Source organism: Mobula hypostoma, chromosome 29, assembly GCF_963921235.1.
Source record: "Mobula hypostoma chromosome 29, sMobHyp1.1, whole genome shotgun sequence".
NCBI classification, from domain to species: domain Eukaryota; kingdom Metazoa; phylum Chordata; class Chondrichthyes; order Myliobatiformes; family Myliobatidae; genus Mobula; species Mobula hypostoma.
In genome coordinates this window covers 28529548-28556230 of record NC_086125.1, presented here as the reverse complement: position 1 = coordinate 28556230, position 26683 = coordinate 28529548, and the positions used below count along the sequence as shown (strand labels likewise).

General features: G+C 43.4%; 1 protein-coding gene across 10 annotated transcripts in view; it reads left to right on the top strand.

The window, feature by feature from the left end:
• Positions 1-26683, top strand: part of LOC134339507 (nuclear factor 1 X-type-like) — a 423369-nt gene that overhangs the window by 308492 nt on the left and 88194 nt on the right. For all 10 annotated transcript variants that reach the window (XM_063036098.1, XM_063036099.1, XM_063036092.1 and 7 more), the window contains one exon: positions 7003-7065. In XM_063036098.1, the coding sequence (XP_062892168.1) occupies positions 7003-7065 (63 nt within the window). The remainder of the gene's footprint in view (positions 1-7002; positions 7066-26683) is intronic.

Here is a 26683-nt window from a genome sequence, read left to right as displayed (position 1 = left end):
TTGTGTTCTCCTGCACACCACTGTTGTGGCTATTTGAGCTACTGTTGCCTTCCTGTCAGCTTGAACCAGTCTGGCCATTCTCCTTTGACCTCTCCTATTAACAAGGTGTTTTTGCCCACAGAACTGTCGCTTAATGGATGTTTTTTGTTTACTGCATCATTCTCTGTAAAGTCCAACTGTTGTGTGTGAAAATCCCAGGAGACCAGAAGTTTCTGAGATACTCAAACCACCCTGTCTGGCGCCAACTATCATACCACAGTCAAAGTCATTTAGATCACATTTCTTCCCCTTTCTGATGTTTGATCTGAATAACAACCGAACCTCTTGACCATGCCTGCATGCTTTTATGCATTGAATTGCTACCACTTGATTGTTTGATTAAATATTTGCATTAATAAGCAGGTGTACCTAATAAAGTGGCCAAAGTGTATATTTTCCAAGAGTCTGTGAAAATATGTGTGCAGCAGCAAACTGGTGTGCTCAGTTTCACTGTTGATATGAGTATTTTTCTGCTCACTGAGGGACTGACTATTATACAAGCTGCTACCAGTGAGGTCATGGGAATTATGTAAAGCACAGCGAGAATGCTATGTTGGTGCCAGAATGTGTGGTGAAACTTGCAGGCTGCCCCCAGCATATCCTTGAGTGGGTTAGTGTGTTTGTTGTTAATGCAAATGATATGGTCCACTCTGTTTTGATGTACATGTGATAAATAAACTTGAATCTGAATCCTCTGCCCCATCATCTTACTAGCCCGGTGAATGTATTTCCCTTGACCTCAGCCACAAACCAAATCACTCTGAGTGTTCATTCATTTTGGCCTTCAGTTAACAAAAACAACATTAACTGGAACCTCGGAACCATCGTCGAGAAAGAGAGGAAGCGGATAATGAGACAATTTCAGTTACACTTATCAAACTAACAGGCACATCAGTGTCTCATTTGTGTTAACTTCCTGAGGACTGAGGGAATGTCTTTAAAAAGTCCTCTCTGGCCAATGTATGGAGGACCCTATTGCTTTCTGCTGATGGAACTGAATCCTGGCAATATCCTGAGGGATGGTAGCACACTTCCACCAGGTTCAAGGGGAAGAGTTCAGGCAACCAGTATTGGAACTGAGAGTGAAGCTTTCTCTCCCAAGTCGAGAGAGATTCTCTCCCTCTCATGTGGCCCATTTTTAATTCATCCCCTGTGGAATCTCTCAATGGGAGTAGTGCGGACCATGTTCTGCTCTTTGACCAAGACTTCACTGAGCCAGTCTAATCTACAACCATTGATTGGGATTGCAAGTGAGAGAGTCCCAAATGATAATTGCAAATAAAGTGTTGGCCAGCATTAGTTGGGGGGATTGAGCTCAAGAGCTGTGAGGTAATATTGCAGTTGTATAAAACTCTGGTTAGACCACACTTTGAGTACTGTGTTCAGTGCTAGTCTCCTCATTGTAGGAAGGATGTGGAAGCTTTCGAGAGGATGTAGAGAAGATTTACCACGATACTGCCTGGACTAGAGAGCATCTCTTATGAGGAAAGGTTGAGTGAGCTTGGGCTTTTCTCTTTGGAACAAAGTAAGGTGAGAGGTGAATTTATCGAAGTGTACAGGATGATCAGAAGTATAGATTGAGTTGACAGCCAAAAACTTTATCCCAGAACAGAACTGGCTAATATGAGAGGGCATAATTTTAAGCTGATTGGAAGAAAGTGGAGGGGGGATGTTAGGGTTAGGTTTCTTACGCAAAGCATTGTGGGTGCTTAGAAAGCACAACAGGGGGTGGTTGTAGAGGCAGACATTAGGGACGTTTAAGAACCTCTTATTTAGGCAACATGGGTGAAAGAAAATTAGAGGTCTAAGTAGGAGGGAAGAGTTATATTGATCTTAGAGTAGATTAAAAAGTTGAAACAACATCATGGGCTGCAGGGCCCGTTCTGTGTTCTAACCCTGAAGTTTTAGTCAGAGAGCAAATGCAACTGTGAGCCTAGCAACAAAGCTTTGGTGGAGCAGAGTCGATAGGCTGAATAGTCTAATTCTACTCCCATGTCTTATGGTCAAAACTTTCCTTTTCCTTCTTGATTCATATTAGAAGGGAGGCCACTGGACCATCATCCACGGTTCAGAGAGGGGCAGCTGATGTAGACCATTAGACAAAGGAGAAAAATTAGGCCATTTGGCCCATCATGTCTACTCCACCGTTTCATCATGGCTGATCCACTTCCCCCTCAAACCCATTCTTCTTCCTTCTCTCCATAACCTTTCACACCCTGGCTAGTGAAGAACCTATCAACCTCCGCCTTAAATACACCCAGTGACCTGGCCTCCACAGCCACCTGTGACGACGAATTTCACAGATACAACAACCCTCTGGCTAAAGAAATTCCTCATCATCTCTGTTCTAAATGGACATCCCTCTATTCTGAGGCTGTGCCCTCTGGTCCAAGACAACCCCACACCTACTCCATCTAGACCTTTCAACGTTTGATAGGTTTCAATGGGATCCCTCCTCATTTTTCTGAATTCCAGCGAGTAAGGGCCCAGAGTCATCAATAGCTCCTCATACAATAAGACTTTCATACCCAGAATCATTCTTGAGAACCTCCTCTGAACCCTTTCCTATGTCAATAGATCCTTTTTTAAATAAGGGGCCCAAAACTGCTCACAATACCACAAGAGAGCTCTCACCAGTGCCTTATAAAGCCTCAACATTACAGCCTTGCTTTTATATTCTAGTCCACTTGAAATGAATGCTAACATTGCCTTTGCCTTCTTCACCACAAACTCAGCCTGCAAATTAACCTGCACGAGAATGCCTAAGTCCCTTTGCATCTCAGATTTTTTGAATTTTTTCTCCATTTAGAAAATAGTCTGTGCTTTTATTCCTTCTACCAAAGTGCATGACCATACACTTCCTGACACTGTATTCCAATTGCTACTTTGTTGTCCATTCTCCTAATATTTCTAAATCCTTCTGCAGCCTCAATACTTCCACAACACTACCTGTGCCTCCACCTATCTTCATATTGTCCACAAACTTGGCCACAAAGATATCAATTCCATCATCCAAATCATTGACATGCCAATCAGAAAGGGTTTCCCTTATTCCCACTTTTTTCCTTCTGCTAACCAGCCAATGCTTTATCCATGCCTTTCCTGTAATGCCATGGGCTCTTATCTTCATGTGCGGCACCTAGTCAAAGGCCTTCTGAAAATCCAAGTACACAAAATCCACCGATTCTCCTTTGTCTATCCTGCTTGCAACATCCTCAAATAATTCTAACAGATTTGTCAGGCAAGATTTTCCCTGAAGGAAACCATGTAGAATTTGGCCTATTTTACCTAAACCTCCAAGTATCCTGAAACCACATCCTTAACAATCAACTCCAACATCTTCCCGACCACTGAGGTCAGGCTAACAGGCTTATAATTTTCTCTCTTCAGCCTTCCTCCCTTCTTGAAGAGTGAAGGGATGTTTGCAATTTTCCAGTCCTTCAGAACCAGTTCAGAATTTAGTTATTCTTCAGAGGTCATCACTAATGCTCCCCCCCCCCACAATCTTTTCAGCTATCTCTTTCAGAAACTGGGGGTATAGTTCATCTGGGCCAGGTGACTAATCTATCTTCACACTTTTTAGTTTCTGAAGCACCTTCTCCCTAGTAATAACAATTGCATTCACTTCTGCCCCTTGACGCTCTTGAACTTCCAGCACACTACTAGTGTCCTCCACAGTGAAGAATGATGCAAAATACTTGTTCAGTTTGTCCACCATTTCCTTGTCCCCCATTACTACCTCTCCAGTGTCTTTCTCCAGCAGTCCAATATCTGCTCTCACTTGTCTTTTTCTCTTTATATATCTGGAAAAGCTTTTTGGTATACTCTTTGATGTCGCTGCCTAGCTTTCCTTCATATTTCATCTTTTCTCCCCTTATGGCTTTTTAGTTGCTTTCTGTTGGTTTTTAAAAGCTTCCCAATCCTCTAACTTCCCACTAGTTTTTGCTCTAGTATACACCCCCTCTTTTGCTTTTATGTTGGCTTTGACTTTTGACTCCCCTTCTCAGTTCCATCATCCTACCTTTAGAATAATTCTTCTTTAGGATGTACCTATCCTGCATCTTCCAATTTGATCACAGAAACTCTAGCCATTGCTGCTCTGCCATCAGTCCTGCTAGTGTCTCCTTCAAATCAACTTTGGCCAGCTCATTTCTCATGCCTCTGTAATTCTCTTTACTCCACTGAGATACTGATACTTCTGACTTCACCTTCTTCCTCTCAGATTGCAAGGTAAATACTAGTATATTATGACCACTGCTTCCTGAAGAGTCCTTTACTTTAATCTTCCTAATCAAATCTGGTTCATTACACAATACCCAGTCCAGAATAACTGATCCCCTTGTGAACTCAACCACAAGCTGCTCTACAAAACTATCTTGTAGGCATTCTACAAATCCTATCTCTTGAGATACAGTACCAAACTTATTTTCCCAATCTATCTGCATAATGAAATCTCCTATGACATTGTAACATTGCTCTTTTGACAAGCCTTTTCTATCTTCTGTTGTAATTTGTAGCCCAAATCCTGGCTACTATTTGGAGGCCTGTATATAACTCACATCAGAGTCGTTTTAACCCTTGCAGTTCTTAATCCTACCATAAGGATTCTACATCTTCCGATCCTATGTCATCTTTCTCACCTTACTGATTGCAGTTCAGTCCTATCATCTACCTGTCCTTCCTGACAGTCTCACTACACACTGCCTCTGTTGTAAGTCTTGTAGTCTTCTTCAAAAGGCATCTCATGACACCTTGCTGTCACTGGATTAAAGACATCACTTTGATTTGATATTTTAGGTTCTTCACTTGGAAACTTATCACATCATCATGGAAAATTCTCCACAACTTATCTCTCTGATAGTCTACCAGATCCTGTTTATATTTCTGACCTGGGCTGATGTTTGACATAGTAGCCACAGCAGTTAGTGTAACGCTACTCGAACACCAGCGATTATCGATTGGGATTCAATCTCTGCCGCTGTAGGGTGTTTGGATATTCTCTTTGTGATCACATGGGTTTCTTCTGGATGCCCTGGTTTCCTCCCACTTTCTAAAGACATACAGGCTAGGGTTAGTAAGTGGTGGGCATGCTATATTGGCACTGGAACAGTGGCGACACTTGTGGGCTGCCACCAGCACAATCCTCGTTGATTGGATTTGATACAGTTGACACTTTTCATTGCATATTTCGATGTTTGGATGCACATGTGACAAATAAAACTAATATAATCTGTTCAGATTCCCATTAATTTTTATTGGAGAAAATCTGAAACAGGGGCTATACAACTAGTATTTTACATTTACAGAGAAGACTACATTGGAGTGGGGAAAGGGGGTAAATGTGAATTGGACTGTACTGCATAGTGAGGTGACAAGATGTAGCTTTAGAGGTTTCAGGAGAACGTTTGGCAGGTTTGGGACGAGAATCTTGCACATGGTCCCTGAATATAATTGAGTATTATACCGTTCCCCTTTCTGGTGTTACATTCTGTTGAAGCCAATGTCATTCCAGGAATGAAAGGGTTACCGTATGAGGAACATCTGTCAGCTCTTGGGCTGTATTCCTTGGAGTTCAGGAGAATGAGGGGGGATCTCATAGAAACATTCTGAATGTTAAAAGGCCTGAACAGATTAGATATGGCAAAGTTATTTGCCATGGTAGGGGAGTCTAGGACAAGAGGACACAAATTCAGGATTGAAGGACATCCATTTAGAACAGAGATGTGGAGAAATTACTTTAGTCAGAGGGTGGTAAATCTGTGGAGTTTGTTACCATGAGTGGCTGTGGAGGCCATGTCATTGGGTGCCTTTAAGGCAGAGATAGATAGGTTCTTGATTAGCCAGGGCACCAAACGGTACGGGGAGAAGGCAAGGGAGTGGGGATGGGTGGAAGAATTGGATGAGCCCACGATTGAATGGCAGAGCAGACTCGATGGGCTGAATGGCCTGCTTCTGCTCCTATATCTTATGGTCTTATTCAACACTGGCAACAATATTATTTTATTTGAACATATTCAATACATTAAGTCATTTATTAATGTATTTAGACTGCAAGACTATAAAATATAGGAACAGAATTAGGCCATTTGGCCCATCGAGTCTGCTCCACCATTTCATCATGGTCGATCCATTTCCCTCTCTTCTCCCCATATCCCTTCATGCCCTGACTAATTAAGAATCTATCAACCTCTGTCCTAAATATACCCACAGAACTGGCCTCCACAGCCAAATTGGGCAATATCTGGTTGTGGGAAAAATATTTGCTAAACACAGATTCAAATATATTGGACATCATGGAGCCAACATTGCCAACCATGAGCTGTGCTATTTACTTATGATATTATTTATTAATACATATAGGTATCACTGACAATACCAATAATTATTGTCCATCCCTAACTTTCCTTAGAGCTTTCTTGAACCTCTACAGTCCATCTGGCAATGGTGCTATTGGGGAGCGAGTTCCAGGATTTAGATTTGGTGGTGATGATGGGACAGTGATATGCTTCCAAGGAAGGATAGTGTATAATTTGAGAGTGAGTAATTTGCAGGAGAGTAATGTTCAATCGATATCTTGGAAACTTCATTCAGTATTCCCTGGAGATTGGAGTTAAAAAAAAGACAGATACTTTTTATGCAATTCTTGATAGAGCAATAGACCTTCCTTGAGGAACCTTTGGAACAATTCCATGAAAATTATCTGTCTGTAAGAAAGTTGATGGTCCAAATTAACTCTGCTTTGAGGGGATGGATACATTTGGAAAATCAGCAGATCTTTCCAGGCCAGGTGGTCCTGACTGATAACATGAGATGTTTCTGTTGGCCGTGGGCTACTGTGGGAGGTTTGACTTCACCATCCCTACTGATGAGACTGTCTTGCTATTGAGTGATGGGCGGTGTTTGGTTGAACGATAGACAAAAGAGTCTCCCCGTGCTGATCACCCGTCTCTTTTTATCTCACAGAGTCAGGACAATCTGAAAGCTCGAACCAGCAAGGAGACGCAGATGTCAAACCACCACCCAATGGTAAAGATCGCCGATTACATACTGCTCAGGATGAGGCACTAGGAGTCAGGCAGATCTTCCTGTATCTGGATCCCTCAGATACACCTATCTCAAAGCTTGGTAGAAAGTCACTTACCAGTACTCACGTCAGCAGGCATCTTAGAATGCAACTGAGTCCCTGTAGTCTTGTGGACGATAGAATTCAAAATCTAGAGGTCAATTTGTCTTTTGAACAATTATGCTAATCATAGAGTGATAGAGTCATTGAGCACAACAGCACAGAAATAGGTCCTTCATTCCATCTAGCCTTCCATACCTCTCCCACCCATATAATTACTCAAATTTCTCTTAAATGTTGAAATCAAACCACTTCCAGCTTTTCCCACACCTGCACCATTTTCTGAGTGAAGACATCCCCCTCAGGCTCTCCTTAAATATTTCACCTTTCACTCTTAACCTGTGACCTCTAGTTCTAGTCTTTCTGAGCCTTAGTGGAAAAAGCTTGCTTGCATTCTATATCCCCATCTAAACCCCACTGTATAATTCTGAATACCTCTATAAGATGTCCCTAACAAGTCCCAGCAACATTCTTGTTAATGTTCTCTGTATTCTTTGAATCTTATTGTTTTTCCTGTAGGTAGGTGACCAGAACTACACACAATATCCCAAATTAGGCCTCACCAATGTGTTATAGAACTTTCACATAACATCCCAACCCTTGATAATGGGACTTGGTAATGTTTACATTTGTCCAGCTGTTAGAACGTGTACAGCGGTTGGGAAACGATGTGTGTTTGGGTGGTGAGATGAGTGGGAGGGGCTAGTTGTGGGATTAACAAAGGGCTGTTCGCTCGCCAAAACCATTTTCTGTGACTTAGATCTGTGGCTTAGTTGCTCCAAGATACTCTTTAAAGGAAAATATCATTGCATTCATATCGGAATCAGCTTTATTATCACTGTCTTATATGACATGAAATTTGTTTTGCAGCAGCAGTATAGTGCAAAGATATATAATTACTATAAATTGCAAACAATAAATAGTGCAATAATGAGGTAGTCTTCATGGACCATTCAGAAATCTGATGGCAGAAAGAAAGAAGCTGCTCATAAAACGTTGAGTGTGTGTCTTCAGGCTCATCTATCTCCTCCCCAATGAAAGTAACAAGAAGAGGGCATGTCCTAGATGCCGAGGGGCCTTTAGCGATGGATGCTGCCTTCTTGAGGTGCTATCTCTTGAAGATGCCCTCAGCGGTGGGGAGGGTGCCCATTGTGTGCCCACGATAGAGCTGACTGAGTCTACTGCCCTCTGCCATTTCTTGTGCAGTGGAGCCTCCAATCCAGGCAGAGATGAAACCAGTCAGGATGATCTCCACGGCACATCTGTAGTAATCTTCATGAGTCTTTGGTGACAATCATTTCGTAGTCTCATGTCATCGCAATGTACTTCATGGCCAAAGTAGCATTGTTACTATTGTGGAATGGGGAAAGGTGGTACTCCGTTTTGCTCAGAGCAGGTTCCCACCAGGCAGGGACATGGGAATGGTCAGGTAGCTTCATGCAAGAATGCGAACTATCATTGGCAGACACTACCCTGCTGTTTGACATATTATATAGGAAAGATGTGGTTAAACCAGAAACAATGCAACAAGGATGTTGCTGGGGCTAGGGAGACTGAATTAGAGAGAGAAGTTGTCCAGGTAAAATATAGACCAGTTGCAGATATGGGTGGAGATATGGCAGATAGAATTTAATCCTGCCATATGTAAACTGTTGCAATTTGGGAGATCAAATGTAAAAGAGGCAGTACACTGTTAATGGCAAGAGTGCAGATGAGTAGAGGGATCTTGTTAATCAATCCTTGAAAGTGGCTACACAGGTTGATAGGATGGTAAAGAAGGCATATGGCATGTTCACCTTTATTAAGCAAGGAACTGAATTCAAAAATCAGGAAGTTCTGTTGCAGTTTTATCAAAATCTAGTTAGGTGGCATATGGAGTACTGCATTCATTTCTAGTCATGACATTATAGGAAGGATGTGGAAGCTTTGGAGAGGGTGCAGTAAAGGTTTGCCAGGATGCCACCTGGATTAGAGGACACGTGCCAAATGGAGAAGCTGGACAAACTTGTTTTGTTTCTCTGGAGTGCCGCAAGTTGAGGGGAGATCTGATAAGATTATGAGGGGCATAGAAAGAGAAGACAGCAAGTAACTTTTCCTTAGGATTGAAATTTCTAAAACTAGAGGACATGCCTTTCAGGTAAGTTCAAAAGAGATGTACAGGGCAAGTATTTTTGCACGGGGGCGGGGGGTGGTACCTGGAATGTGCTGCCAGGTGGTGGTAGAGGCAAACATGATAGAGGGCATTCAAGGTGCTTTTAGACATATGAATATGCATGGCGTGGAAAGTAGAAGGGATTAGTTTAGTGGGTGTGATATCGAGGTTTGATTTCTGCTGTTCTCTGTAAAGTTTGTACGTTCTCACCGGGAATACATGGGTTTCCTCCCACATTCCAAATACGAATGGATAGGCTTTGGTAAGCTGTGGTAATGCTATACTGGCTCTGGCACATGGCCACACATACAGGCTGCCCAGCACAATCTTCGCTTTTTTGATTTGACACAGAACGACACATTTCACTGTATGTTTTGATGTACATGTGATAAATAAAGATAATCTTTTAATTTCAAGCAATGGAAATTCTGCAGATGCTGGAAATCCAAGCAACACACACAAAATTCTGGAGGAACTCAGCAGGCCAGGAGCATCTATGGAAAAGAGTCTAGTCGATGTTTCGGGCTGCAACACTCTGAGGTCCTGATGAAGAGTCTTGCCCTGAAGTGTCGACTGTACTCTTTTCCACAGATGCTGTCTGGCCTGCTGAATTCCTCCAGCATTTTGTGTGTGTTTGACACAACACCATAAGCTGAAGGGTCTACTCTTCTACCGAACTGTTCGACGTTCTATGAATCCCTCTGCACACAGAAAGTTACTTCAGATACCTGGTTCAGGTCTCTTACTAGCTCTTCTTTCAGTTAGTCCTGACGAAGGGTCTCGGCCCGAAACGTCGACTGTACCTCTTCCTAGAGATGCTGCCTGGCCTGCTGCGTTCCACCAGCAACTTTTATGTGCGTTTCTTGAAATTCCAGCATCTGCAGATTTCCTTGTGTTTGTGGTTCAGGGCAGGTCTGGTTGTTGCCAGATGTGAAGTTAAGTGGGTTGGGAAAGTCCTGGTGGCAGCCCTCACACTGGCAGATGTCCTGGAGCCTTTGAAATGAAGTTGCCCAGTTTAGCAGGTGTTCTCTGTGTACTTTCTGAACGCCAGTGCCCTGATACATCTCTCATCAATCGCTTGATGATCTCACTGCCTGGTGTCACTTCCAGTAACCAGAAAGGCAAGTAAACAATTCGTTACTTAAGTGGGTACCCACCTGTTGATCCAAACTCCATTAACTAATGAAGGAAAATTGTAAGACAATGAAAGAGCAGACTTGCTGGGCTGAATGGATTAATTCTGCTCCGATGTCTTATGGAAAGCTGGCACCAGGGGTCTGGTGGTCTGAGAATGAGGATAGACCTGTCTCAACACAACAGGTGAATTGTCTACATTTCAGGTGAATTCCCAAAGTGCAATGTTTCCCCAAAGGCTGGAATCTGATGGTGATGAACAACTCACTTGGTCTAATTTCTTGTAACAGTTTCCCCTTTTCATTTGTCTATCCTCTTTGTCAGTAACCTTGCAAACATATTAAATGGAACAAATGATTTGAACTACCTCTGTGCTCCCAGTCACAATATCCACTGTGCCCATCATGGGAAAGGAATACTTCTCAACCAGGCTCCCTGATCCCCACACTTTCTCTTTGGACTCCAGGACTCAACCACTAATCAAGGCTCTGCAAATCTCATGCTGACACTTGTCCTTGCTGGAGTTTAAAATAACGAGGGGGGATCTCATTGAGACCGACTGAATATTGAAAGGCCTGAATATGGAGAGGATGTTTCCAATAGTGGGGGAGTCAAGCACCAGACGACAGGGCCTCAGGATAGGACAAGTCTTTAGAAAGGAGTTGAAGAGGATGTTCTTTAGCCAGAAGGTTCTGTATCTATGGAAGTCATTGCCACTGACAGCCGTGGAGGCCAGCTCATTGGGTATACTTGCAGAGGTTGATAGGTCCTTGATTTGTAAAGGCATTAAAGATTATAGGAAGAAGGCAGGAGAATGGGTTGAGAAGGAAAATAAAGCACCTTCTCTTCTTTACTCTCTCCCCCTTCTTTCCCCTTGTCTTTCCTCCTTCTCTTCCCTCTCTCTTCCCCTCGCCCTCTTCCTCCCTCTTCCCCTCTTCCCTCTTCCCCTTCACCCCTCTTCCCCCTCTCTTCACCTCCTCTCTCCCCTTCTCTTCTCTCTTCCCCCTCTTTCCCGCTTCTCTTCCCCTCTCCCCTTCCCCCTTCCCCTCTTCCCCTCTCTTCCCCCTCTTCCTCCCCGTTTCCCCCCCTCTCTTCCCCTCACCCCTCCCTCCCTCTCCTGCACCTCCCCCCCACTCCTCTCTCTCACCCCTTCCCTGACTCTCTCTCTCCCCCCGTTGCCCTCCCTCTCTCCCCTTCACTCTCTCTCTCTCTCTCTCACACTGTCTCTCTCTCTCTCTCTCTCTCTCTCTCTCTCTCTCTCTCTCGCTTTCTCTCTCTCTGTCTGTCTGTCTCTCTCCCTCTCTCTCTCTCTATAGAATATCTTGAAGACTTAAAAAAATCACCTCAGTCCCAGGGATCAGAATGCTACAGCAGATAATCCTTCCTATAGAACTTGCCACATCTCTATCCCCCTGACCCCCTGCAAGCCCTTCCATCAGTAGAAAGCTGCAAACCTCCCTCCCATCTAACACCGTCCACAATGAGAATTCCTCTCTCATCCAGTGGGTGCTAAACTTGAACCCATCGTATTCCTTCTGCCTGGATTCTCCAGTCTCTGGGAAAGTACCCTGAGATGTACATAAAACATAGAAAGTAGAACAGTACAGCACAGAAACAGGCCCTTTGGCCCACAATGTCTGTGCTGACCACGGTGCTAATTTAGACAAATCTCATCTGTTTGTACATGCTCTGTATCCCTCTATTCCCTGTCTGTCTAAAAGCCTCTTAAATGCTGCTGGCGTATCTGCTTTCACCACTTCCCTGGCATCGCATTCCAAGCACCTACCACTCTCTGTGTAAATCTCTTAACTCATAAATATCCATTAGATTTCCCCATTCTCACTATAAAACTATGCTCTCTTGTATTTGACATTTCCACACTGGAGAGAAAAGTTTGAAAGTCTGTCCTGTCTCTGCCTCTTCAAATTTTATGAACTTCTACCAGGTGTCCCCTCAGCTTCCAGTGCTCAGGAGAAAATAAACCTAATTTTGTCATAGAAACAGAGAAACATAGAAAGCCTACAGCACAATACAGGCCCTTCGGCCCACAAAGCTATGCCAAACATGTCCTTCCCTTAAAACATACCTAGGCTTACCCATAGCCCTCTATTTTTCTAAGCTCCATGTACCCATCCAGGAGTCTTTTAAAAGACCCTATCATATCCACCTCCACCTCCGCCGCCGACAGCCCATTCCTGCACTCACCACTCTCTATGTAAAAAACTTACCCCTGACATCTGCTTTATACCACTTCCAAGCACCTTAAAACTATGCCCTCTCGTGCTAGCCATTTCAGCCCTGGGAAAAAGCCTCTGACTATCCACATGATCAATTCCTTTCATCATCTTATACACCTCTGTCAGGTCACCTCTCATCCTTCGTTGCTGCAAGGAAAAAAGGCTGAGTTCACTCAACCTATTCTCATAACCCAATCCAGGCAACATCCTTGTAGATCTCCTCTGCACCCTTTTCTATGGTTTTCACATCCTTCCTGTAGTGAGATGACCAGAATTGAGCACAGTACTGCAAGTAGGGTCTGAACAGGGTCCTTATATAGCTGTAACATTACCTCTCGGCTCTTAAACTCAATCCCACGATTGATGAAGGCAAATGCACCGTATGCCTTCTTAACCACAGAGTCAACCTGCGTAGCAGCTTTGAGTGTCCTATGGACTCGGACCCCAAGATCCCTCTGATCCTCTGCATGCCAAGAGTCTTGCTATTAATGTTATATTCTGCCATCATATTTACCAAAATGAACCACCTCACACTTATCTGGGTTGAACTCCATTTGCCACCTCTCAGTCCAGTTTTGCATCCTATCAATGTCCCATTGTAACCTCTGACAGCCCTCCACACTATCCACAACACCCCCAACCTTAGTGTCATCAGCAAATTTACTAACCCATCCCTCCACTTCCTCATCCAGGTCATTTATAAAAATCACACTGAATAGGGGTCCAAGAACAGATCCCTGAGTCACACCACTGGTCACCGGCCTCTATGTAGAATATGACCCGTCTACAACCGCTCTTTGCCTTCTGTGGGCAAGCCAGTTTTGGATCCACAAAGCAATGTCCCCTTGGATCCCATGCCTCCTTACTTTCTCAATAAGTCTTGCATGGAGTACTTTATCAAATGCCTTACCAAAATCCATATACACTACATCTACGGCTCTGCCTTCATCAAAGTGTTTAGTCACATCCTCGAAAAATTCAATCAGGTTCGTAAGGACACGACCTACCTTTGACAAGGCCATGCTGCCTATTCCTAATCATATTATGCCTCTCCAAATGTTCATAAGTCCTGCCTCTCAGGATCTTTTGCATCAACTTACCAACCACTGAAGTAAGTCTCACTGGTCTATAATTTCCTGGGCTATCCCTACTCCCTTTCTTGAATAAGAGAATAACATCCGCAACCCTCCAATCCTCTGGAACCTCTCCCGCCCTCACTGATGATGCAAAGATCATCGCCAGAGGCTCAGCAATCTCCTCCCTCGCTTCCCACAGTAGCCTGGGGTACATCCCCTCTGGTCCCAGTGACTTATCCAACTTGACACTTTCCAAAAGCTCCAGCACATCCTCTTCCTTAATATCCACATGCTCGAGCTTTTCAGTCTGCTGCAAGTCATCCCTACAATCGCCAAGATCCTTTTCCGTAGTGAATACTGAAGCAAAGTATTCATTAAGTACCTCTGCCATCTCCTCCGGTTCCATGCAAACATTTCCACTGTCACATTTGATTGGTCCTATTCTCTCATGTTTTATCCTCTTGCTCTTCACATACTTGTAGAATGCCTTGGGGTTTTCCTTAATCCTGTCCGCCAAGGCCTTCTCATGGCCCCTTCTGGCTGTCCTAATTTCATTCTTAAGCTCCTTCCTGCTAGCCTTATAATCTTCTAGATCTCTATCATTACCTTGTTTTTTGAACCTTTGGTAAGCTTTTCTTTTCTTCTTGACTAGATTTACAACAGCCTTTGTACACCATGGTTCCTGTACCCTACCATCCTTTCCATGTCTCATTGGAACGTATCTATGCAGAACCCCACGCAAATATCCCCTGAATGTTTGCCACATTTCTTCCGTACGTTTCCCTGAGAACATCTATTTCCAATTTATGCTTCCAAGTTCCTGCCTGATAGCCTCATATTTTCCCTTACTCTAATTAAATGTTTCCCTAACTTGTCTGTTCCTATCTCCTATCCCAATGCTATGATAAAGGAGATAGAATTGTGAACACTATCTTCAAAATGCTCTCCCACTGAGAGACCTGACACCTGACCAGGTTCATTTCCCAATACCAGATCAAGTACAGCCTCTCCTCTTGTACTTCTCCTTTGAACTAATACTCTCTAATCCAGACAACATCCTGGCAAACTCTTCTGCACCTCCTCCAAAGTCTTCACGTCCTTCCTGTAATGGGGTGACCAGAATTGCACACAATAATCTCAGCAGGGCCTAACCAATTTCTATACAGCTACAACTTTTGCATTTCCTCCCTGAACAATGACATATATTCTCTTCACCATGCTACGTACTTGTGTTGTCATTTTCAGGGATATGGATCCCAAGATCCCCCATATATCAATCCTTCTAAGGTTCCTCCATTTACTCTATTCTTTCCTCTAACAGTTAAGCTCTCAACACACAGCACCCCACACTCGTCCAGATTGGACTCCATCTGCCATTTCCCCACCCACATTTTCATCTTGACTCTATCCTGCTGAATCCTTTGACAACTTTCCTCATTATCCAATTTTTGTGTCATCTTTAAATGTATTAATCAGCACACCTATATTTTCATCCAAGCCACTTATATACTGTATAATCACAAACAGCAGAGGTCCCAGCACCAATCCATGTGATCCACTAGTCATAGCCCTCCAGTCAGAATAGTGCCCCTCCACCACTACCAAGCTAGTTTGGAATTCAATCAACCAAGTTTCTATGGATCCCATGTGTCTTAATCTTCTGGATCAGACGTCCACGGGAGACCTTGTGGAAAGCATAGCTCAGGTCAATGTACACAACATCCACTGCCTTACCCTCATCAATCATCTTTCATCTCCTCCTCAGAAAACTCAACAGAATTTTGTAAGACATAACCTTTCCATGCAACATAAACACGAAATTCTGCAGATGCTGGAAATCCAGAGTAACATACACAAATTGTTGAAGGAATTCAGCAGGTCAGGGTAGCACCTATGGAGAGAAATAGGCCGTCAACATTTCAGGTTGAGACCCTTTATCAGGAGATTAGGACACCCTAATAAAGGGACCTATTGAGTTCCTTGAGCATTTTGTGTATTACTACCTCCTCAAACAAAGCCATGCTGACTGTCTTTCCACCACTCCTGCCACATCCCTCCATCGCACCTGACACATGTTAATCCTTACAGCTCCTCTAGATCTCTACAGATTTTGGCAGATGTTTCAGCTGCCTATCTATTAACACAGGAGTGTCAATAGGGTAAATACAAGCAGGCCTTTTCCATTGAGGTTGGGTGGGAGCAGAAGTACAGGTCATGGGTTAAGTGTGAAATGTGAAATGTTCAAGGAGAACCTGAGGGGGTACTTCTTCACTCTGAGGGTGGTGAGAGGGTGGAACGAACTGCCAGCTGAGGTGCTGAGTGCGGGTTTGATTTCAACATTTAAGAGACGTTAAGGTAAGTACATGGATGGAAGGGGTATGTAAGGCTATGGACTAGGTGTGGGTCAATTGGATTAAGCAGAATTATAACTCAGCATGGATTAAATGGACTAAGGGGTCTGTTTCTGTGTTGTAGCACTCGATTGCTCTATAACTTGTACTCTTCCCACTCAAAACTCCAGTCACCCAGCCAGGCCACTTCCTTGTGTGCAGTCTAGTATGTTCCCTTCCCTGGTTTGATCATCCACACAACACACACAAAATGCTGGAGGAATCAGCAGGCCAGGCAGCATCCATGTAAAAGAGTAAACAGTTGACGTTTCGGTCCGAGACCCTTCATCAGGACTGGAGAAAAGAATTTAAGAAGTCAAGAGTAAAAAGGTGGGAGGTGGGGAGGAAGAAATACAAGGTGATAGGTGATAGGTGAAACCAGGAGGCAGGAGGGGGTGAAGTATATTCCTTATATTCCGACTGGGAATGCTCCAACCTGATGGCATGAACATTGATTTCTCTAACTTCTGGTAGTTGCCTCCCTCCTTCACCATTCCCATTCCCACTTCCTCTCTCACCTTATCTCCTCCCTCTAGTGATTTTTCCCCTTCCCCTTCTTCCATTGTCTTCTACGCTCTCCTATCAGATATCCCCTTCTCCAACCCTTCATTCCTTTCACCAATCAACTTCCCAGTTCTTTATTTCACCCCTCCACCTCTCAGTTTCACTTATCACCTACCACCTTGTATTTCTACCTCCCCTTCCTGCACCTTCTTTCTCTGACTTCTCATCTTTTTTCCCAATCCTGATGAAGGGTCTTGGCCCAAAACATCAACTGTTTACTCTTTTCCATAGATGCTGCCTGGCCTGCTGAATTACTCTAACTTTTAGTGCGTTTTGCTTGGATTTCCAGCATCTGCAGGTATTTTCATGTTTGGATTATTCACACACTGCATCAAGAAACCCTCCTGGATGCCACGCAGCAAACACTTGCGTCATCAATGCCTCTGGTGCAAAGGGAGTCACTAAGGAGCAGGAAAAAAGGTTTGAGGACAGAGGGTTATAGAAGGCTAAGTGATGATGCCTTCTTCGTTGTAACAAGAAGAGGAAATGATTTCCTTGTCAGAGGGTTTGTGGCCTGTGTGTTGTCCCAGGGAAATGAATCAACATTTTTGGAAAGATACTCAGTCCACGCGCTGCCAAAAATCTCACATCGTGTATCTAAATGAGCTTTCCAATGAAGTTTGAGCAAATCTCTAGCCAAGTACTTCAGGATAATGTGCACTCAATAGCTACAAATTGAACATCTGATGACCACTTGTCCCCGGTGCTTCTTTGATGTGCAGGCTAGGTGAATTTCAGGCTCACATGTAACATCCTTGAGTAGTGGAGGTGAATTTAGTGATATCAGAGAGAGTGTTGTAACACCAGTGAGTTGGGAAGTGTATTGCAAGTCTAGAAAATGGGGGTGGAAGAGACAGTATATTTAGATTTCGAACAGTGCAGTACAGGCCATTTTGCCCATGATGTAACACCAACATTTAAACCTACTCCATGATCAATCTACATAGCTCTCCATTTTGCTTTCAGCCATGTCCCTATTTAATACTCTCTTAAATGTCTTGCCTTGCCTTGCAGGATGTTCCACACACCCACCAGACTCTGTGTGAAAAATCTACCTCCGGCACCTTCTGTATTTCCTCCAATCACATTAAAATTATGGTTGGGTTGAGTAGTTCTCTAATCTTGATCATGATGATGTCACCTCGTATAGCGATGAAACGTTTGCAAAGGGATTACCAAGACTGAAGAACAACTCAACTCAACCATCAACCACCTGAGCTACATAGTTATTTCCAACCTTAAAGTTATGCCTTCTTGTCATTTGTACCTTGGGGAAAAAGGATGCTGGCCATCCACTCTGTATATGCTTCCTGTCATTTTAAACACCTCCAACAAGTCACCTCTCTTCCTTCTTTGCTCCAAAAGGAAAAGCCCTGGATCACTTAATCTTTCTTCATAAAACATGCTCTCAGATCCGGGCAGCATCCTCGTAAGTTTCCTCTACACCTGGGAGGGGTAAGGGTGATGAATTGAGAAGCTGAGAGGGTATTGGTGAAAAACATAAAAGGCTAGAGAAGGGATCTAATAGGAGATGAGAGTGGACCATGGAAAAAGGGAAAGAGGAGGAGCACCAGACAGAGGTCATGGGCAGTTGGGGAGAAGATAAGGTGTGAGAGGGATATGAACTGAACCAGAATGGAGAAGATAAGGTGTGAGAGGGATATGAACTGAACCAGAATGGAGAAGATAAGGTGTGAGAGGGATATGAATTGAACCAGAATGGAGAAGATAAGGTGTGAGAGGGATATGAATTGAACCAGAATGGAGAAGATAAGGTGTGAGAGGGATATGAATTGAACCAGGATGGAGAAGGTGTGAGTGGGATATGAATTGAACCAGGATGGAGAAGATAAGGTGTGAGAGGGATATGAATTGAACCAGGATGGAGAAGGTGTGAGAGGGATATGAACTGAACCAGGATGGAGAAGATAAGGCGAGAGAGGGATATGAATTGAACCAAGTTGGAGAAGGTGTGAGAAGGATATGAATTGAACCAAGATGGAGAAGGTGTGAGAGGAATATGAATTGAACCAGAATGGAGAAGATAAGGTGTGAGAGGGATATGAACTGAACCAGAATGGAGAAGATAAGGTGTGAGAGGGATATGAATTGAACCAGGGTGGAGAAGATAAGGTGTGAGAGGGATATGAATTGAACCAGGATGGAGAAGGTGTGAGAGGAATATGAATTGAACCAGAATGGAGAAGATAAGGTGTGAGAGGGATATGAATTGAACCAGAATGGAGAAGATAAGGTGTGAGAGGGATATGAATTGAACCAGGATGGAGAACGGGAAAGAAAGAAGTGAGAGGGGTGTGAAATTACAGAAGTTAGAGAAATCAATGTTCATGTGTCAGGTTGGAGGCTACCCCAACAGAATATGATGTGCTGCTCATCATGACAGTTGAGGGGGCCATGAATTGACAGGTGAGAATTCTGTCTGTAATAGTAATAATTAAAAGATAAACCCGTGAAGGTAACTTGAACATCTATTACTGACTTAATGTATCCTCAAGGCTGACACTAGGAGGTCTGTCTTCACATGTAGGAGTTAATTCTTTCTCTGAGGGGCAGTGTAAGTAAAGCAACGTGTGAACTCCCTCCGATATACCTGTTGAGTCATGACTGTGCTTGTGCTTTTCGACCTTTCTAAAGCACAGGCAAATTGAAATTGTTCATGACAAGTTCAGATTTTCCCTTAGTTATATTTTGCCAAGATCTTCACTTTCCTCAAACTATTTGCTTCCATGCTATCCTCATTGGATTTCCACCATTTTCCATCCCTCTCATTTCACTGGTCACTGGGATTGGTCAGTGATGTTGGTACTGACCAGCGGTCTGTATTGAAAATCTATACCTGCCGACCCAGATTGACTGGGGGCTCCTCTTTCAGCATTGCTAAGGCTGTGAGCTGCCCCGGCTGCTGTGCTTCATGTCTGTGAACACTGCGGCAATTATCCCCACTAATATGATGAATTGAACACCAAAGCTTTGGGCCTACTCTGGGCTGCTCTGCGGATTTGGATCTAAGGACTCAATTTGGTTCAGAATTCTGGTGATGTTGCTCACTTCTATTGTTTGAGTGATTTGTGTTTGTTTTCTGTTGCTGTGCGCTTTGCGGGTTGGTCTTTATTCTTTTTAATTTTCAGGTTTCTTGTTTTGTAACTGTCTGTAAGTAAAGGTTGTATAATTTATACATTCTTTGATAATCAATGTACTTTGAATCTTTGGATCATAAAGGCAAGTCAATTAAGAAGTCAGATTCTGACTGCTTACCTTCTTGTAATCCCATAAACTCCCCAGGTATCTTAGCCTCTAATACTACTGAAAAAGCTACTCAAGATTGCCCAAATTCTCCACATAGGCAGCATCTTGGTAAATCTCTCTGCACCCTCTATAAAGCCTCCAGTACTTTCCTGTAATGAGGTGACCATAATTGTAAGCAATACTCAACAAACCTCAGACTGGAGGAGCAACACCTCATATTCAGTCTGAGTAAACTCCAATCTGATGGCATGAAGATCAATTTCTCTAATTTCCGGTAATTTTTCTTCCCTCACTCCTTCACTCTTTTTGCGTTTCCCACTCTGGTTGCCTTCTCACCACTCTTCTTCGCCTAACCTGCTCACCTCTTCGCTTTAGTTCCATTCCTTCTTCCTTTTCTCCCTGGTACACTGTCCTTTCCTGTTCACACATTGGCAGGGAATCCCATACTATAAAAGGTTTAAAGTTTGTCATATGTGCTGAGGAAAATTTCCTTCATCATCATGTAGAGGTCCCAGTGAGGAAGCATGAGATACTGCACCTACTATTAGGGAATGAGACGGGGCAGGAAGTTTGTGTAGGAGAACACTTTGCATCTTGTGACCACAATGCATTAATTTCAAAGTAACAATGTAAAAAGATAAGCCTAGTCTGCAGGTTGAGGATCCGAATTGGAGAACGGCCAATTTTGATGGTATCAGAAATGATCTGGCAAGTGGGGATTGGGACAGGCTGTTTCCAGCAAAGGTGTAAGTGGGAGGCCTTCAAGTGCAAAATTTTGGGAGTACAAAGGTTGCATGTGCCTATCAGAATAAAAGGTAAATAAAGCAAGTGTAGGGTAGCTTGGTTTTCAAAGATATTATGCCCCTGGCTAAGAGAAACAGGAGGTGCATAACAGATATAAGCAAGTAGGAACAAATGAGGTGCTTATGGGTATAAGAAATGCAAGAGAACACTTAAGAAAGAAATTAGGAAGGCTAAAAGATAGTGTGAAGATGCTCCAGCAGACCAGGTGAAGGAGAATCCTAAAGGACTCTACACATATGTTAAGAGCAAAAGGATTGCAAGGGACAAAACTGGTCCTCTGGAAAAGGAGAATGGTAATCCATGTGTGGATTGGGGAGATTTAAAATTAATTTTTTATGTCGGTATTTACTCAGGATATGGAGACAGAGTCTGTAGAAGTGAGGCATACTGGCATCAACTTCATAGACTCTATACAGATTACAAAGGAGGAGGTGTTTGCTATCCTGAGACAAATCAGGGTGGATAAATCCCCAGGGCCTGACAAGGTGTTCTCTTGGACTCTACAGGAAGCAAGTGCAGAAATTGCCGGGGCCCTAGCAGAGATATTTAAATCATCCTTCGTGACAGGAGCGGTTTTGGAGGATTGGAGGATAGCCAAAGTTCCAGTGTTTAAAAAAGGCTCTAAATATAAACATGGAAATTATAAGCCAGTGAGTCTGACATCAGTTGTAGAAAAGGTATTGGAAGGTATTCTAAGGGACCCGATATATGAGTATTTGAATAGACATGGACTGATTAAAGATAGTCATCGTAGCTTTATGTATGGTAGGTCATGTCTCACCAATCTTATAGAGTTTTTTGAGGAAGTTACCAGGAAAGTGGATGAAGGCAAGACAGTGGATGTTGTCTATATGGACTTTAGCAAGGTACTTGACAAGATCCCGTGTGGGAGGTTGGTCAAGAAGGCTCAGTCACTCGGCATTCAAGATGAGGTAGTAAATGATTATACATTGGCTTTGTGGAAGAAGCCAGACAGTGGTAGCAGATGGTTGCCTCTCTGACTGGAGGCCTGTGACTAGTGATGTGCTATAGGGAGATGTGCTGTGCTGGATTCTTTGTTGTTTGCCATCTATATCAATGATCTGGATGATAATGTGGCTAACTGGATCAGCAAATTTACAGATGACACCAAGATTGGGGTGCAGTGGAAAGCTAACATGGCCTGCAGAAGGATCTGCAACAGCTGGTAAAATGGGCTGAAAAATGCAGAAGGAATTTAATGCAGACAAGTGCAAGGTTTTGCTCTTCGGTAGGACTAACCAGAGTAGGTTTTACTCAGTGAGTGGTAAGGCACTGAGGAGACTAGTAGAACAAAAAGATCTGAGAAGACAGGTCCATAATTCATTGAAAGTGGTGTCACAGCTAGATAGGGTCATAAAAATAGCTTTTGGTACATTGGCCTTCATAAATCAATGTACTGAGTACAAAAGATGGGATGTTATGTTGAAATTGTATAAGACATTGGTGAGCCCTAATTTTGTGTATTGTGTGCAGTTTTGGTCACCTACGTACAGGAAAGATGTAAACAAGCTTGAAAGAATACCGAGGAAATTTACAAGGATGTTACCAGGTCTGGAGAACCTGAGTTATAAGGTTAGGACTGTATACCTTAGAAGGTAGAAGATTGAGAGGAGATTTGATAGAATTGTATTAATTTATGAGGGGTACAGGAAGGGTAAATGCAAGCAGGCTTTAAGCACTGAGGTTGGGTGGGACTACAACCAGAGATCATCGGTTAAGAGTGAAAGTTCAAAAGTTTAAGGGGAACATGAGGGGAAACTTGTTTCACTCAGAGGGTCGTGAGGGTGTGGAATTAACTACCAGAACAAGTGGTGCATCTGAGCTTGATTTCAATGTTTAAGAGAAGTTTGGATAGATACATTGATGGTAGGAGTATGGAGGCTATGGTCCCAGTGTAGGTCAATGGGAGGAGGTAGTTTAAATGGTTTTAGCATTGACTAGATGGGCTGAAGGGCCTGTTTCTGTGCCGTATTTCTCTATGACTATGTTCAATTTCTTCTTTATTAGCTCTTTACCTCTTCCACCTATTATCTCTCTGCTTCATCACCCCATCCCTTCCCCACCCACCTACTTTCCCTTTCACCTGGTCTCACCTGCCAGCTTCTACTCCTCTTTCTTCTTCACCTTCTTCTCCCTTCCTTTCCAGTTCTGATGAAGCGTTCCTCCCTGAAACATTGACTATTTATTCCCCGGCTGGGGATGGGTGGTGTCTGGCCTGCTGAGCCCCCCCAACATTTTGTGTGTTGCTTAAGATTTTGAGCATCTGGAGAATCTCCTGTGTTTATAACACTCAACCCTAACTGCAGCCTAACCACTACATAACTTCTTGACTCTTATACTCAGTGCCATACCAATGATGGCAAGTGGCTTCTTTACCACCCTATCTGCTAGTATGCCCACTTTGAGGGAGCTGAGGACTTGAGTATCTTTCTGTATATCAAAGTTGTTAAGGGGCCTGCCATTAACTGCATACTTTCCCCTTACACTTCACTTCCAAAAATCACGAGTCGACACCAGAAACACCTCTACTCTCAAGAAAAAAGGAAAGGTGTGAACACTCGCCCTTTCTGCTGATGGCCTCTGTTTCTCTTCAGCGAGCGGTGGCAGAGGTAATAGTTCCTTTATCACATCCATCAGCACACTGACCCTGAAACAATGGAGAACAAATGGGGGCTAGGGTCAAGGGCACTGTGCCCTACAAACTTAAAATAAAATGCAGTCAATGAGAAGATTTTTTTCTCATATAAAAAAATAAATGTATCAGGGATGAAAGCAAGCAATTATTTATGTTGTATTCAATGGTTCTTTATAAAAAAGCACCACTTTCAAAATGTATTGAAATGAGAATAATAGTGTACAGTTTAGTGTTCCTGGTGTGTGTCCACCCTTGGGTAGATTAATCTGTTCATTGTTTAATTATCTGATAATGTTTGCCCTGTGTACACTGAGTGCCACAAAGCTGCCCTGCTCCATCCTATTGTACATTTTAACGGCGCCTTAAGGATAAACAATTGCTTCTTATATAATGGCTCTTTCGCCAAAGCCACTGAGTCCCCCATTTCCCGCCTGGCCATCAATGCTGGCCAGCAACTCAACTGGAGTGTTATGTCCAATACGTTTCACCACCCTTTCAGAAGGACACCAAGGTCCTGAAGGGGGGTGTGCAAGAGACTTGCTGGAGCCCTTTCAGGAATGAGGGATTCCAGCTCCAGGGTCAGAAGGAGGAGATGTGGTTGTTCTCTTTGAGCAGAAATGGTTGAGAGAAGGTTGATTAGATTTATTTATTAGAATAATCTCATGAAAAAAAAGGAGGGCCATGTGGGAGGGAAGAGTTAGATTGATCTTGGAGCAGGTTAAAAGATTGCACAACATCGTGGGCCGAAACTTCTGAACTGGGCCAGGACAGGCCATTGGCGATGTTCACACCAAGGAACTTGAAGCTCTCAGCCTCAACACTGTTAATGTAGTCAGGAGCATCTGCACATCTCTCCCCTTTTTGAATTCAATGACTGGCTATTTTGTTTTGTTGACATTGAGGGAAAGGTTGTGGTCATGACACCATGTTACTACGCTATCTATCTCCTACCTGTACTTCCACTCGTCTGCTTTAAGATTCAGCCCACTATGGTGGCATCATCTGAAAGCTTGTAGATGGAGCTAGAGCAGAATCTGGCCACACAGTCATGAGTGAACAGGGAGTCAAGAAGGGGGCTTAGAACGCAACTTTGTGGAACATAAATGCTTATGATAATTATGGCAGATGTACTGCTGCCTAACCTTACTGATTGTGGTCTGTTGGTTGGAAAGTCAAGGATCTATTTCCAGAGGAAGACATTGATTCCAAGGGTCTGGAATTTGCTGATGCATTTGCTTGGAATAATAGTGTTGAGTGCAGAACTGTAGTCAATACACAATATAGGTGTAGGTGTCTTCACAGTCGAGATGCTCCAGAGATAACTGTGGGGCCAGGGAGATGGTGTCTACGATGGAACTATTTCAGCTGTCGGCAAATTGCAGTGGGTCGAAGTTGCCTGGAAAGCCGGAATTGATGTGCGCTATGACCAGCCTCTCGAAGCACTTCATGATGGTACCAGGATGGTAGTGGTTTTCGTAAGGGTGGTGTGAACCACGGCCTGAAGCAGGGAGAGGCTAAAATTGTCCACAAATATCCTTCCAGCAGATCTGCACAGGATCCAAGGACACAGCCAGGGCAATAGATTGACCCAGAAGTAAGGGCTGCATCCCCTTTAAGTCATTTGCTCTGAAGAGATAGATAATCTATCTCTAGGTACAAGAGATTTTGCAAATAAAGGAAATCCAGAGTAACATGTAAAAAAGCTGGCGGAACGGAGTAGGTCAAGTAGCATCTGTGGAGATGTTCCCGGCCAAGACTTTTCATCAGGGTTTGAAAGGAAGGAGGAAGGACCTAGAATAAGAAGGTGGGGGAGGGGAAGGAGTACAGACTGGCAGGTGATAAGTGAAGCTAACTGAGGGAGAAGGTAGATGGGTGATGAGGTGGTATGAAGTGAGATGCTGGGAATGTGATAGGTAGAAGAGGTAAAGGGATGAAGAAAAAGGAATTTGGTAGAGAAAAGATGAAGGATAATTGGATCAGCCTTTCGCGGAGTTGAGATGGATGGGATGGGGTGAATGGCCTTTGATGATGCATGGGTTTCTGATGCAATCTTGATGCAGACTCAATATTGTCGATGATGACGCAGCATTCAGTGCAACTCTTCGCTCTCTTTGGCTGCCTCCTACACCACCCACATGCTCTCCAAGGGGGATCTCTCCCCCAACGGATACAAAATGAGAGAAGTCACCTAGAGGTCCTTCCTGTACTTAATAAAATGGCCACTGAGTGTATGTTCATGATCTTCTACTACTGTAACCCATCCACTTCAAAGTTCAACATGGTTTACATTCAGAGATGCTCGTCTGCACACCACTGTTGTAATGCATGGTTATTTGCGTTACTATTTCTTTCTTGTCAACTTGAACCATTCTCCTCTGACCTCTCTTGTTAACAAGGCATTTTCACCCACAGAACTACTGCTCACTGGATATTGTTCAATTTTTATACCATTCTCTGTGAACTCTAGGCACTGTTACGTGTGAAAATGCCAGATATCAGCAATCTGATTTAAGAAAGTTCTGAGATACTCAAACCACCCAGTCTGGCACCAACAATGATTCCACGGCCAAAGTCACTTAGGTCGCACATCTTCCACATTCTGATGTTTGGTCTGAACAACTGAACTTCTTGGTGTACCTGAAACAAAAGTAGCCACTGAATCTATGTTTAGATCTAAATGAAGTGCACTCCAGGAGGCTGGACTAATGGTGCCATTTTCCTAATTTGCATCTAGTTTGTGAAAAAGAGCAAAAGAAGATCAGGCTTATATTCAGATATAACATTACCATTGTACTGCATTTGTATGCTAAATTGGAAACAGCTGCTGAAAAGGTTAAGTCTGAAACAAAGAGTTTTAAACCATAACTACTTAACCCCAAGGTGACCTTGTACTACTCTAAAACAGTATGCTTCTCTGCTACTCTTCAAGACAACTGTACTCTTCATCCTCAATATTGGTTCAGATTCCAATTTATTTATCATGTGGGCATGGAAACATTCAATGTTAACAACCAACACAAACTAAGGATGTGCTAGGGCAGCCACGAGTGTCACCACACCTTCCAGTGTCAACATAACATGCCTACAATGCTCAGCAAATGAACAAAGAACACAGCAAGCATCCAGACAACACAGCAAAACAAGCCCCTGCCCTCCATATCTGGAATAGTGGGGCAAATATGAAACAACAGGCACTTTACAAATGATATCCAAACTGAAATGGGAAGATTCAATAGGTTAA